The sequence below is a fragment of the Melanostigma gelatinosum genome (assembly GCF_949748355.1).
Source record: "Melanostigma gelatinosum genome assembly, chromosome: 3".
Classification (NCBI taxonomy): Eukaryota; Metazoa; Chordata; class Actinopteri; order Perciformes; family Zoarcidae; genus Melanostigma; species Melanostigma gelatinosum.
In genome coordinates, this window is record NC_136636.1 from 11247990 (window position 1) to 11263776 (window position 15787).

The window sequence follows — 15787 nt, forward strand, 5'->3', positions numbered from 1 at the left end:
AAAAGCTCTTCGCAGAGTCCGAAGTTTTGCAGTCTTCTTTGTAAACATGATCTCCGTATCTTGCATCTTGGCGCTCGGATTGTTTTCGTCTGCACTGGGCAAAAAGTTCCACGAGGGAGAAAACGTCTCAGGTCTGAGGAGGCTGCAGCGCGGGTTAGGCGGTGATGAGGAGCGACGAAGTTTAGAGAAGTCTGAGCTCTCGAAACGCAGCGCAGGACTTAATGAACAGACATGCACAGCTCTGCCCGGAGTAGAGTCAACCCTGCACAACAACACCCACTCTGTAAGTGACTTATTCAGGTTTCTGTTAACCCACCACGACAACATCAAACTCCCTCAGTCTTTGTGTTGCTGGTTGTTTGCTACAGCTAAAGTTAACTCACAGGCTACCTCCATGTGTCTGTGGTCACTCAGCAGCACATGGAGCTGCTCACAATGTCCACACTGTAACAACTTCACTGAAACACATGTTCATGTCGATGACTGAACACGAGCTTTTCCAGTGTAGCAAAATGAGTGGTGCTGTAGTTGTGATTTGACAGCTCTGTGTGATGTGAATGAGGGGAGAAATACTGCAGAATAACTGACAATGAAAATGTCAATACGTTGTAATATATACTTTGCAGCCCTTTTTTCTGAAAACCTGAATATATTCAGTTTACTGTAATATATGACAAAGAAAAGCATGAAATCCTCACATGTGAGAAGCTGAAAACTGGGGATATGGGTGTTGCTATATGTTGGTACAGATCGCTGTGATATTTAAATAAATAAATAGGAAATATTGACATAATGTTCATAATACACATATGACAATATATTGTAAACAATCCAGCGCCTCTTAAATCGTTTTATATGTACAGTTATGATTACAAATTGTCTCTCCACCTCCCTAAACTCGTCTCTGGTGTGTATTCATTTGCTGGAAAAGAGACTAAATGCACAATAAACAAAGATAAAAGTATTGGTATTTTCTATTAAAATGGTGATAATACACTTATTGTCAATTCTTTTTGGCCATGATAATTATGTGGTGAAAATCTGATACCGTGACAGCCCGACAGAGGAATGTTTGGCGTTTTTTGCTTGAAAGAAGACAGAAACAATTAATCGATTAACGAGCGGATCAGTCGTCGAATCGTTGCATCTCTAATCCATTTCACAATTATACAAAGGAGAGAAAACGAGAATATATTTGCTGAAATAATATATTGCCAAAATATTTGCCAGTTTATTTCCTGACAGATCCATTAGTCCTACTGACGATGAAGAGTTAAAGGAGGATGTCACGACAAAAATATATTTTAGTCGTGCTCCTCCAATCTGTCGGCTGATAGGCTACCTGTATGTTGAGAATTTGATTGCGCATCCATGTTTTTTTTTGGCCTTCTCTTTCTTCCAATCATGAACTCTTTCTCATCTTAACCCTGAGCCCACATTAAATAGACCAAATGACACCTTCTGTTGTTTTAGTACTGGACATGTTGTAATAGAAAGCACAACAAGAACAACCCAGATGTCCAGAGGAATGTTCAAGAACAACAGCTTGGTCCAAAAGCCTCAGAGCTCCACAGGACAGTCTTCCTGTTGTGTGTGTGTGTGTGTGTGTGTGTGTGTGTGTGTGTGTGTGTGTGTGTGTGTGTGTGTGTGTGTGTGTGTGTGTGTGTGTGTGTGTGTGTGTGTGTGTGTGTGTGTGTGTGTGTGTGTGTGTGTGTGTGTGTGTGTGTGTGTGAGTGATGGACAAAGTTACATCATTTCTGTGGTTCAGACACCTGGGCTTAGCTTTGGAGCATGAAAACGATTCGCTGGGCTTTCTGAGAACAGACCCCTCCAGTCTCCTCTGGGCTTTTCTCTCGAACAAATATTCCCCACGTTTTTCTCTCATGGATTTAATCCGAGTGCCAATGTGGGTTCAGGTTTTCTGTTATCAGAGCTGCAGGCCTAGATCAAACAGTATACACTCTTTATTTGTTTTACTTTGCTGTGTACATTGCCAGATCAGACAGTAGATATCCTAGGATTCTTATCATGCTATTTTAGGCCCTGATGGACTACACAGGATGTGTTTTGTCAGCCAGCCCAAGCTTTGTCTTTGCAAGGTCCTTTAGCGTGACTCTGTCTGTTTCACAATCTAGCTTGCTCTTTCTTTTCTTCTTTCTCTCCTCACTCCGTCCTCGATCCCCTCTGACCGAGAGAAAAAAATATGTTCTGTTTTCAGGGTGAGAACGTAACTATGAAAAGCAGCAGAGCTGATGTTCCACATAGAGAGAGAGAGAGAGAGAGAGAGAGAGACACAGAGACACAGTGTGTTATGCAAAGTGTGGGTTTGTTAATGTACAGGGAGAGACGGCCAATGAGATCAACACACTGGTGAAAACAGAGAAGCACTTGTAGATTCAGAGGGAGACTTGTTGAGAAAATATGTGTTGAATCTATGTTTGTATTTAATTGCATCCATTTCACACTCTACCAGTGCTAACAGTCGATTAGCGTGAGGAAAATTAATCAGCAAAAAATATTGCAAAGTCAAACGTCAAATGTTTATCAAGCAAAAATGGCCAAAACTTTCCGGTTCCAGCTTCTCAAACGGGAGAATTTACTGCTTTTCTCTCTCCGGCATCAACATACATTGAATCAGTTATTTTCCTGATTGAGCTGTTAATTGTTTAGTCTATAAAAATATCAGAAAACAGTGAACAAGGCTTACAACAACAAATCATTGGAATTTATTCCGTGTCTTTTACAGAAGGAGGAATGCGAACGGCTCGGTGAGGCTGTACTCAGGAACAGTGGGGCTTCGAGCTACATGCTAACGTTATAATGCTAACACGCTCACAGAGACAATATGCTGAGGTTCAGTAGACATAATGTTTATCATGTTCACCATCTCAGTTCAGCTGTGGCACCGAACACATACTGTGCCTTCTACTGCTCATACTACCATACTATTTAGTAAGCCAGAAAAAGATTTAGTATATCCCAATTCATACATAATATGTCAAATGAGGTGTGCCAAAAATACCAGGATGTTCTGCTGTATCCGGTTGCATTTTGCAGTATTGTAAGCCAAGAATCCTCTACAACACAGCAGATACATGAGCAAGAGGGTCGAAGTTGAAGGTGCAAGGTTATGAAGAACATGAAGCTGAATGCATGCTGCATGCCACTGTACGCACGTAGGGAAGCTGAAGTATTTACTAAAAGTAAAAAGAGAAAGTATGTGATCTGTTTCAGGTCATCCCTAGAGCCGTGCTGCTAGCAAGGCTAAACACAAGCTAAATAATTAAATCAAAACATCTTTCTGTTGATCGACTGATTGATGAAGTAATTCATCATTCAAGTACTAGATTGAAATTGCGATAGGCATGTTTTCACTTTTTTGAGACAGACAAATAGACGTTACGCCCCAGCTTTCGTCTCTGCCCGCGGAAGCTTAGCCCAGCCTCAGAGGAATGGTGGACACGGCTTCATGTGTTTCGATCAAAGCCGAGAGAGTTTGACCCGCTCGTCTGAAGTTGTATGTGTGTAAAGACGGCCAAAGCAGAAAGGTTAAAACCCAGAGCAGGGGGAACAAGGAGCTCATTGTGTTTGACTCTGACCTCTGAGAGAGGACTTCACTGTGCTCCCACCCACCAACAGTGTGTGTTCTGCATGGACATATGTGTGTGTGTGTGTGTGTGTGTGTGTGTGTGTGTGTTCACGTACGGCAGCATGTGTGAAATGCACTTGTGCATCATTGGTGTCCACCTCTGACAGTCGAATGTTCCGACACACCTTGAGTGTCATGAGTTGTTGTGCAGAAGCAGCTGAGAGGAGCCCATTCAGAGCAGACACGAACCCTTCAATTTAACACGCTGCAGCATGAGGTCATGTCTGGTTTGTGAGGCCACGTCCAGCCGAGTCAGACACTTATCTCTTGATTTTTCTTTTTCTTTCCGCTGACTAATAAGCGTCTTTTCTTCTCTCCACCGTCTCCCTCTACGCTTCTGTTTTTCCCATCACAGAACGATGACTCAGCTTTACCTCGCCTGGTTAGATTTAACACAGGTGTACAAGCAACTGGCAGAAACATTTGCAAAAGATCCTGAGACAATAGAAAATAGACATGAAAGCGGTTGACCTACAGTGACGATGGTAGTTACTGTTATTGTGACCAGGTGTACAGGCCATGTTTCTGTAGGTCCTTAGATACCCTGACAGTGACTGGTGTTCCATTTTATAATCATGCCTACTGCTTCAAAGACAGAAAGGGAGAGGAGCAGGACATATGGGGGAAGTGGGAAACCTGCCTTGTACTAATGTTCCACAACAGATCTGAAGCCACATCGCTGTGGTTTAAGGGTGGAGACTGTTGGGAGGACGGGACCCGTCGTACTTTTCATCTTTTCACTGATCGACAGATCGAATGGGTGACTGCAAGAGAGCTGGAAAGCACTTAGCTGATTGAAGAAAGAATAGTTGGATGCAAGGGAGGCTGTGATGAAATGAGTTATGTCGAGGAGAGATGGAAAGTTGTGTTCACACACTTGGGACAGCCGGGGGTCAGCCAGTTTCCACTGGACCTTATTTACAAGGAGTTTCCAGCAGCCGGCCCCGGCCGTCTCCTGTGGCTTTACAGAGCTCTATGCAGACTCTGCAGGGCTGGGCTCACCTTGTAAACATCGCTGCCCTGCCAGCAGGAGAGCGGAGGGGAAAATACGTCCCTGAAATGACCAAACACTCGAAAGTCACTCAGTGCACTTGTGGAATGTATGTTCTGGTCTAAACTCTTTCCACTCATTACCTCTGATATTATGTAACAGTGAGGTTTTGTTTTTAGATTTCAGGTCTAATTTAAATCCTGTGTCGCTTGGCAAATGTATTAATGTGTAAAAAGTAAGGTTTTTGTATTCTGTTGTTAGAATAGAATACGTTCAGTCTGCATTTACCGTACAGTGTGTGTGAGTGTGAGTGTGTGTGTGTGTGTCTTGCTGTGCTTGGGACATTGGTAATTGTTTTGTTCTCTGGTCTTCTTTGTCATTTAGGCCGGAAAGTAGGTCACACACGCAGAGTGCATTCAAATGGCCACGTTACTTTGGATGATAAGAACAATTCACCCTGTCCTCTCGTTCAGCAAGTGACCGAAACACACACGCACGCACACACGCACACACACACACACACACACACACACACACACACACACACACACACACACACACTCTCTCTTGTGTTTTTTATATTTCAGACTAAACTCTGGACTCTTTGGGTGCATGTATGTGTGTGTGTGTGTGTGTGTGTGTTCCTCGGTTGATTTCCTGACAGAGTATTATGCAAAAAAAGTCTCAGAAATGTTTAAAATAATCGATTTTATTTTCTCCTTCCGTTCCAGTTCATCTTCAAAGTGAGGACCATGGGTTCACTGTCACTGGCCTGGGTGGGAGATGGATCCGGGGTGAGTTTGAGTGTAAATATATGACGACATAAAAAAAAGACCCAGAGGTTCTGGAGACGGTTGCGTAATCCCTGCTGCCTTCTCCCAGGTGCTGCTGGTGTTGACGACATTTCAGGTGCCGTTGTTCATGATGCGTTTCGGCCAGTCCAACCTCTACAGGAGGTGAGAAATGCCTGGTGGTTGATAAATGGAGCAGTAAATTGTTTGTCATACCTGTGGTCTGAGGGTCTAACGGCAACTTTGTCACTGTGTCAGTGAAGACTACGGGAAGACGTTCAAAGATGTGACTCACCTGATCAACCACACCTTCATCCAGAGTGAGTTTGGCATCGCCATCAGTCCCGACCACTCTGGCAAGGTGAGCCCAAGTGTGATATTCTGAGTTTATATTATGCCCTGAAGATGCAGTACCTTTCACGTACAGACCCCTGCTTGTACCTTACATAAGGATTTGTGTTTTGTTGTGGTTGGTCTGTATATAAATACATCAGCGTTGCCTCATAATGACACAGAAAATACTTTTCAAGCAAATGTATGATCTGTCCTGACAGCTCCTCTCTGTGTTTGGTTCCAGGTGATGCTCACTGGTGACGTGTCAGAAATCGGGGGCTTTAAACTGTTTCGCTCACAGGACTTTGGCGTGACCTTTGATCCAACTGACCTGCCGTTTGAGCCTCTCATTCAGATGCTGTACAACCCGGGAGACTGCAACATACTGCTGACGCTCAGTATCACGGTAGCAGCTTTTGTTCTTCAGACCAAACCAAACCTCAGATCCTAGTTTTGAGTTCTGATAAAGTAAACTAAAGTGTACCCAGCTACCTCTCGTAATGTAATGCTGGACTTCTGTTTGAAGGCTACTACATTCGTGATTTGGCATACATAAATACCGAAAAGGCTATACACACTTTTTGTTTTACTGACTAAGCCTTTTCCCTCCAGTTGGACCTGTGGCTGTCTGAGGACTTTGGTGCCACCTGGAGGAAGATCCATGACGGTGTTTGTTTGGTCAGATGGTGAGAAATGTCCCTTAAATCATCCGTCAGTTGCGTAATTGCATTATAAATCCACACAAGACACGTGGGTACTTGGTACTAAACATGTAACAGATGGCATAAAAAATAACCAAACTTTAGGGACTGTAAGAAAATGATTTGGGTCAACCATATGTTTGTTATTAATATTTGGTTTTGTCTGTCCCTTCAACAACACTAAGGACATCGTATGTTAATTATTTTTGATGTATTTGTCTTAAGTGTTCTCTTAAAAACAATATGGTGCAATCTTTATTGCGATAGCCCCTAACTACTGTTTCCAGAAACATCATGTTCTTCCTATTAGCTAGAAAATAAAGCCCCGATACAGACACGTGATAGATGTACTCTGAATATGGAAAAATATATATTTACTATCCATGGTGCACACATAATAAAACAGTAAACAGTAAATCTTGCTAGAAAAAAAAAAAAAAGTATATATCTATATATACACCCCCTCCTGTTCTTCCAAAATATTTATTTTGCTATAACAGGAGTGTGTTTGTGTGTTCTCTGTCCGTTGTTTGTTATTCCAGCTGTTTCGCTCACCACAGTTTGGATCACTCTCCTGACTCTCGTCATGTGAGGTTGTGGTGTCAGCCTGTGGTTGTTAGCGCTGCATTGTGGGAACATTGCAATAGCTCTGCGTGACCACAGTTGTTATTTGGGCCCCAAACTGAATTGACTGAGGCTGCTGTCAGACTGAATCATGAGTCAGCAGCAGCATTCTTATTCAGCCCACAGTCCTTGAGCCGGCAGGATCTTTGCAGTGTGAAAACCTTCGAACAAAGCCAGAAAGGGCTTGGAGTGCGGCCCGGGGGGGGGGGGGGGGTCAATGTGTGCCGTGCTCGCACAGCAATTAAAAGAAACTGTAGAATATTCAACATTCAGGACTGCACGAGGGTGTGCTGATTAAACAGGTTATTTGGCCAACACTATGGATGTCAGGCATAATGATACACCAGGCAAATCCACTTTAAGTGATTTATTGTACAGGTGCAGGGCAAATGGAGCTGGCAGGCTGTTTTTTATCGAAACAGAAATACATACAATGTGTTATTACTTTGCAAAAATTGAATACAAAGGAAGCGATATCTGGTGACTCTTTAACAGACTAGAATTAACACAATGTTCATCGGTTTTAACTGAAGGTACTGACAGTACAGTACAGTTAAACACGGGGTTATCAGCAGAAGCATGGAGATGTAAAAAAAAAGGTAAACAAAGAGGACGAATCAAATCACAGTTACTCAGAAACATCATTCACTGTTTCTTTTTCTCACATACAGGGGTCCAAAAAACAGCATTTACTTTACAACAAACTACAATGCATCATGCAGTAAGTGAAGACTGTAAAGTCACCGATACATTTAAAGTTCTGCACTACAGCTAGTGACTCCACCTTCTCTCTGTTAGGTGATAAAGGAATGCTGGAGTTAAGGAAGACGGCAGACTACGGTCGGAGTTTTCAGACCATCGCAACAAGAGTTTACTCCTTTGTGCTGGGAGGTCGCTTTGTTTTTGCCTCCATCATGACTGGCACGGTATGTGTGTGTGTGTGTGTGTGTGTGTGTGGATGTCTGAGCAAGTTGTTTGCCTCTTACTTACTGAATCTGAGAGGAGAATGTTTGTTTTTATGTGAATCTGCCTCGCACTGTTTTTCCTGATGCATACAGTATCTCTATATATGCACCTGTTTGTTTCGTTATCAGCATAAATGGTACCAATACATACTTAGACACTCTGTATTTTACAGGACTCAACAGTCAGTTCACCCAAAAAAAACATATTTTCTCACTTATCACAAGTGATATCCAGACTTTCTTGACCCCCTTTTCACCTGGTGTTACCATGTGACCTGGATAAGGAAAACCACATGCTAATGCAGGGCGGGAATGCACGCAATATACATGGTGATCCAAACATGATCGGATGAGCCAGACCACATGCGGAGGTGGTTTTGGCTCATAGTGTGTTAAGATCTCAGCGATCTATTTAATCCGCACAGAGTGACCACATTCTGAAACAAAAAATCTGCCAAATATGACCTAACTCCGCCTCTCCCTGCAAGCTGAAGATGCAACGTTGAAGCTCCATTTGATCGCTGAAGCTCGTGACTGATTAACAAACTGACCCGTGTTGACCACCAGACCCACCTAACTCATTTGCATATTGCGAACTGATCCCAATGCAAGTATAAAATTGAGATAATGAAATCTCTATTCATACCATGTGCAAATGCAAAGGACGGTGCATCGTATGCCATCATCCAGAGATTTTAACCCGATACAGATCACATGGTAACATCACGTGTAAAAAGGAAACAGTTTTTTATTAGCTTAGCATTTGTGCATTTTAAACTCTAACTTTAACAAGGCTTAACATTCAGCATTTCAATCTGAATTATAAAGCTGTAAAGGAGCAGCTATTGCAACATTTTGGTGTTTATGTGTGTGTGTGTGTGTGTGTGTGTGTGTGTTAGGGTACAGAGCGTATGATCCACGTGTCAGTAGACGGAGGTGAGGTGTGGAACATGGCTCAGCTCCCTACAGTCAACCACGAGCAGTTCTACTCCATCCTGGCAGCCAATCAGGACATGATATTCATGCACGTGGACAACCCTGGAGGTCAGAACCCGAGAGGATGCTCATAGTGATGCTCGATGTGGAGGATGATGACGCTAACAATAACGATAATGTAGATAATGCAAAAATAACCAGTGTATAATCCAAACCTGTGTGTGTGTGTGTGTGTGTGTGTGCTGTGTTTACCAGACTCCGGTGGTGGAACCATCTATGTGTCTGATGACAGAGGAGCCGTGTTCTCCAAGTCTCTGGAGCGCCATCTTTACACGAGCATCGGGAGCGACACCGACTTCACCGCCATCACGTCACTCAGGGGCGTCTACATGACCAGCGTTCTCACAGAAGGTGACTCAGCACACTCGCTAATATGTGTACTTATACATTTAAGAGGAATCGTCTGGCTATTCTTTGTCAACATTTTAAAATATGATATGATCATCTTTCCTAATAGTATTTAAAGTGAATGTTATTGATTGCAGATGGTGCAATGGAGACAGTGATCACCTTCGACCAAGGAGCAAAATGGCAGACGCTGCGCAGACCACAGAACAGCCACTGTGACACCGAGACCTCTACCAACAGGCCGAACAGAGTGAGACACGCATAGAGTTATGCACACTATATTTGAATATTTACATTGTTATGTATATTCAGTGAGCGTGTTGACCTGGTACCAACATTACCCAACTTATTGTGTCTTTACAGTGCAGACTTCACATCCACGCCTCCTACAGCACCGCCATGAAGATGAACGTCCCCATGCTGCCTCTCTCACAGCCCAGTGCTGTGGGCCTCATTCTGGCTCATGGTAAAAGAAAACACAAAGATGTCTTCGCCCGGAATCCTTTCACTGCGTGGTTAAATGTCTCATAACAGCGCTGTCCTCTGTTTCTTCAGGCAGCATCGGAGACGCTGAGTCAGCTCTCTCTCCTGACGTGTACGTGTCTAACAACGGGGGCTACTCGTGGCTGTTGGCTCTCAGGGGCCCCCACCATTACGCTATACTGGACTCTGGAGGGCTGCTGGTGGCTGTGGAGCACACCAACTCACCTGTCAACCAGATCAAGTGAGTATAACTAATGGTAGATGACGTGGTTATCGTAGGATTGCTTTTTATTTGTATGTATCATTTGTTAGTTTTACTGTTCTTTTTTTTTTTTTTTGCTTCATGGGCTCTTTCCTCTTCCTTTCTTTGCCCTCCCACATCGTCAGGTTTTCAACAGACGAGGGGCAGTGCTGGCATACGTATAACTTCACCAGCGACCCATTTCACTTCAGCGGTATGGACAGTGAGCCCGGCTCTCGCTCCATGAACGTTAGCCTGTGGGGCTACAGGAACGACTTCAGTAAATGGGTGGTGATCACCATAGACGTCAGGAAGCTCCTCACCAGAGACTGTGAGTGTGTCCCAGAATGTGGGTGTAACGGAAAGTGTTTTGCCTTTTGACTTACTTATATATCTGCTTGTATGTATGTGCAGGTACTGAAGGGGACTATGTCCAGTGGCTGGCTCACTCTACAGACCCCAGTGGATCTAATGATGGATGTGTGCTGGGCTATAAAGAGACCTTCTTACGCCCGAGGAAAGACTCCGTCTGCTGGAACGGGAGGGAATATGCCGTCACTACGAAGCTGTCCCCCTGTACATGTACAATGGACGACTATCACTGGTATGTTTTTGTGAAATACAAAAAGAAAATGATTGTTTATTTTCATCCTGCATTTAGTGCAACCATGAGACTATATATAGGGAACAGATTGACACAGTTTGTCTCTGTACATTTGTAAGAATGCCAGACGAGCTTCTGTTTTGTCTTACAGTGACTTTGGATATCACCGGCCAGAGAACAGCTCAGAGTGCATGGAGCAAGAGGAGATGAAGGGTCATCCTCTGCAGTTCTGCTTGAATGGGACCACCGAACAGCTTCAGACCAGCGGGTGAGGATGCCTGTTTTTACCTTTGCTCCGTCCTCTGCTTTACTTTTCAGAAACTGAAAAATATAGAAAATGTACACAGAAGTATGTTCATGTTTGTTTCAAGTCTTACCACTGTATGGTTAAAGGTTATGGGTTATATGAACAGCACACAAGCCAACAGCAATTCAGGCACTGTAAGAAATAGTCACTTCACCAGCTCACTTCCAGAAGCCTATTGCAGATTATTAATTTAAGATTAAGTGCCGACTGTTGTAGGACTTCTGCGTGAACCCATAGTTCATGAACTAAAGAAATACAAAGCACATACAGTAACACAGCCCAAGTAAAGGCTTCCTCAGTTTAGTCACTAGCAGTGTAAAAGATAAAGATCAAAGGTCAAAGCCTTTGAGCTTTATTCATAAAACATGTTGGTATGTTTCCATGTCTGCCTCTACATCTCCCTCCATTAGTATTATGAATCTCATCTTGAGTTGAGCAGCTGTTTTGTCTTGCCCCGTGTCCTTTTCAGTGAGTTTTGTTTTTCCTTACATGTCTCTCTGTCTCTTCTGACATTTAAGCTATCGGAAGATTCCAGGAGACCAGTGTGAAGGAGGTTTTCAGCCAGACAGGAAGGAGACAGACCTGAGGAGGATGTGCACCAGCAACGCCCTCTCTCCAAATTCTCTGGTGAGTTCTGCTCAGTCTGAGAATGAGACTGTGCTGGTTGCATTTGGTTAAACAATTGGAAAGTGGCATTTATGTTTCTTACATATGTTCACATGACGAAGGTTACGGTCTCCTCAATCCACATAGATGGTATGTTTTCGTCTGCCGCAATTTTTCAGTAGAGTGGAAGCTTCAGTGAACGCCACATGCTTCATGGGTGTCAGGATTTATACATCTCTCAAGGCTGTTTCCATTGTACTTTGTAGCATTTTGCTTTTTCACCTCAGCCAAGCATAACAAGTTTTTTTTATTTCCAGCATTTCCACTGAAACGCTCAAATTGAAATAGAAACAAGTGGATGGAAAGACATTTATTGTTAGAACTTTAATAATCTCAAACACACTCAAATGACCTGAGTATATCAGTTTTTAGGTTTTTTTTCTTACAACCTGGACTCCTCAGGCTCCTGAACAAATCCTGTTGTGCAAACAGAAGCATCCACTTATTCACAAAAAGAGGATAAATTGCCAATGAAGCATATTTTACACTGAGGCTGTCCACCTTCCATTGGTGCACATAAGATTGTGTGAACAGCTGCAATGTTGCAGGTCCTGATGCACGATGTCAGATTTCAGCCATTTCTGTTTTTTTGTAACTCTTACCAGACGGAGAACAGTTCACCGAACGCCGCTGTCATAGTGATGGTTGTCATAGCGATGCTTCTGACCAGCGCTGTTGCAGGCGTTTGGCTGGTTAAGAAATATGTCTGCGGAGGACGGTCCGTATACGTCTCATCTTTCCACACACACTTTATGCACACAAGTAAACGCTGTGAGTACCGTATGTCATGTTGTGTCTAACATGCACTGATGTCGTCATCAGGTTCCTTGTGCACAGATACTCTGTCATGAGGGAACATGTTGAGGCTGATAAAATAGAGGGAGTCGATGACATCGACGCTCACTACATGGAGACAGGAAAAGCACAGTACAACGAAGACTCGGATCAGGTATCTCATGCTTTGTAAAAGGCACTATTTTTAGGTAAACGTTGTCATTGTTTTTTTAATAATCTGTGTTGTTGTGTCTCTCCACAGGACCTCTTAGAATAAGGTGGACGTTTGTCCTCTCAAAGGCTCTACATTGAACGCAGTCTTTCATGATGCCCGGGGACTCCTGTTGCTCCCACATGCCGATTAACATCTGCTTCTCACTTCTTGCTATCCCCCTGGTGGCTGGAGGACTCAACAGCAACTCACATTGCTTCCTTGTACCAAGTTGAGTCTCCCACAAAAAGGCGAACCGGTGGTTTGGGGAGGGGGACAAACCCAGCGCGGAACAGAAGAAAGCCTCTGGGGGTCCCTGGAGAGCTTTTGTTGTTTCTGTCACAAAGAGTCCTGTAAAGACCACCGAGTCTGAATACGTGCTCTGTATGTTTCCTCTCATGCTGACCTGAGAAGATATGGCCTTTCATATTGTGATGAACTGCCAGAAGCACCATAGAGAGGCTCGATGTATAGACGCTCACAGAAAGTTTTATATAATAATAATAATAATAAGAGTTGGGGAACATCCAAGTAACAGAACACAGAAAATATGAATCAGTATATTATCTCTGCTGTCAGTTAAGTAGTTTTTGTACTCAGTAAATTCAAAACCCGCCAGATACAGTCCTGTTGTGCATGGCGGCCATTTTAACATTTATTTTGTCAGCTTCACCAGTGATTACAATTTGGCACAAACATTTTTTTAAAGACGAGGCTACTCTATGAGTTACCTGTTAGTCACAAGTGATTTAGAAAAGAGCAGCAGTGCCTCATTTTATGTTGATGGTCACTATTTCCAACTAGCTGTGTTTTTGTTTTTACCGTACACATTATATACTTTTTTTCGCGGTTGAAATTGACCAGGATTTTAATCAAATGATGAACTTCAGATATGAACCTTTCAGTACACTATTATGGCTTTTTGTACTTAACAGAAATTACCGGTACTTTTTAATTAGTTCTTTGGTGTTTCACACCACTTTTAAAAGTGGGTAAAATATAATCATGACGAATATTTTATGAGTCAAAAGTTGTTATTCGTACATGTCGTCATTTTTGTGATCATCTTTTTATTTATTATGAATTGGCTTAAATTTGTAGATGAGCAAACTAAAATGTAATTGTAATCAGAACATAGAAATTAGTGCAAGTACTGTACTTACCAGATAGTAAAAGCCAAATTAGTGACTGCTACTCCTTACTTCAGAAGAACTTGTAATTATATCAGCTGCAAGATGAACTATGTCGACTAAGAATAAAACAAGTTACTTTTTAGTACCTAGTGAGCCTTTTGGAATAAATGTTGAAAGGGCCTGCTATTGTTGTGAAGACATAACAACAAACACTTTTTTAATACAGTGCAGCTTTATGCAAGCAGTATCTTCTCCCCTGTATGTGTGGTGAACATGAAAGACTTGAATTATTGCCAAAGCACTTTTATTGTTTAGTTTTCTGATTGCAGAGGTGAAATCTAACCTTAGCCCACCATTATATATGAAGTATGGTAAGTATGTAACCCAAACCCTTTACTTGAACTTTATGATTTTTATTTTTTTGCTTAACAAGGTGCACCAATATATTGATGTTCTTGATGTTTTATTTTTAATTTGGCTGATATTTTCCCCATATCAGTCAATACCAATTTGCATTTGACTAACTATCTTAATGCAGGTTCAGGCGTAATCATCAAGATAATCAAGTGTTTTTAGAGACCATGCTGGCCACTTCCTGTTACTAATATGACAGCAGAAAAACAGTCACATTTGTGCATCCCAATTTAATAATCTCACAGATGTTACAAAACATCAAACAACAACTAATTTATCAGATTAACGTGTCTGGTGGCCATAACGAGCATTATCTTTATTAAGTGAATTGAGTTACATATTTCTTCCACGAGACACTTCACTGTTTTATATGAACTGTTGAGATGTTGGCTGGCTACCATTTCTTTTATCTGCAATGTAAGAACTGTAACTTTTGACACGTGCAGGTCTTTTGGCCAATGCTTGTATTCTCCAGCAGAGTGAGTAATATCCCAGCGAATAAGCTATTGTAATAAGCTGGCCTGATATAGAGGCATATTTTCAAGGACTGTTGGCTGGACTTTGTCAGATATTAAAGCAAATTAATATGCTTGATGCTTCTTTGTTACACAACTGTCAGTAAGAACAAACCCAGCTATATACTGGATTTAATGATTTATATTTGCACTGTATCTACAGATCTGTGAAAAGTTGCATTTGTGCTTCCTTGTACATCAAATGTTTGTAAAGTGTTCGGGTCGTGAGTTGTGATCTTCATTCCATTTTGTTTTCTTGACCGTTTGCTAGAATATCAGAGATGAGTATCTCTGAATTAAACTATTCTGTAGCACAAATGTTTTATAACAATGTTTGCATTTATTGAATGAAATAGCACAATCTCTCTTCCATCCGTTCAGTCGGTTTTGGGTTTTGTTAATGCAAAATTTCGATAAATAAAAAAATACTTGATTCAGAGTCAAGTCAATATATGTAAAGTATGTTCAAAGCAAAATATAGCCTACTAAAATGTAAAAAGTACAGGTCTCCATTGCGATAATGTAGTTATCTTTAACAGTGTTTTATTACTATTAATAAACTGTTTTCAACTTCTGGAGCACTTTAGGAGGTGTGATTTAGTCTCAGCTGCTGAATAGCGTGCTAATTGCAAGGGAGGAGCCGACACATCTCAAGGATATAGGAAGTCCAGTTTCAGCTTTTGCTTCAGACTGTTTTCAACTTCTGGAGCAAGAACGGAACCTCTGACTCACCCAGAACCTGATCGGTATTTTGTTCTTGCTTTAAGTTGTCTTTATAGCTGTACTTAGGCTTGCCTCAGTGGTGATTGGACTGAGTTTCTGCCTGTCTGAGGAGGTGTGATTAAGTCTCAGCTGCTGAATAGCATGCTAATTGCAAGGGAGGAGCCTACACTCCTGGCAGACAATCAGTAGGTTTCTGTCCTTAAGCACTTCTGGTTGGAAGCGTCAGCTTTCAAACGTCTGGCAAACAAAGGCTAGGGCGAACAATTTAATAATCTGTTCAAGAGGTGCCACTGCCATTGATTACTGTCACTATTTTTA

The 15787-nt window shown here is 42.2% G+C and overlaps 1 protein-coding gene across 1 annotated transcript; it reads left to right on the forward strand.

The window, feature by feature from the left end:
- Positions 1 to 15006, forward strand: LOC306775248 (sortilin-like). Its single transcript, XM_079265562.1, has 20 exons — positions 1 to 283; positions 5372 to 5434; positions 5523 to 5596; positions 5690 to 5792; positions 6009 to 6170; positions 6377 to 6450; positions 7761 to 7810; positions 7888 to 8015; positions 8954 to 9098; positions 9246 to 9401; positions 9536 to 9648; positions 9762 to 9864; positions 9954 to 10122; positions 10269 to 10453; positions 10537 to 10726; positions 10878 to 10994; positions 11552 to 11660; positions 12305 to 12417; positions 12522 to 12648; positions 12736 to 15006. Exons 1-20 carry the CDS (start codon positions 47 to 49, stop codon positions 12748 to 12750), a joined length of 2433 nt encoding a protein of 810 aa, XP_079121688.1. The 5' UTR covers positions 1 to 46; the 3' UTR covers positions 12751 to 15006.
- Positions 15007 to 15787: the final 781 nt, after the last annotated feature.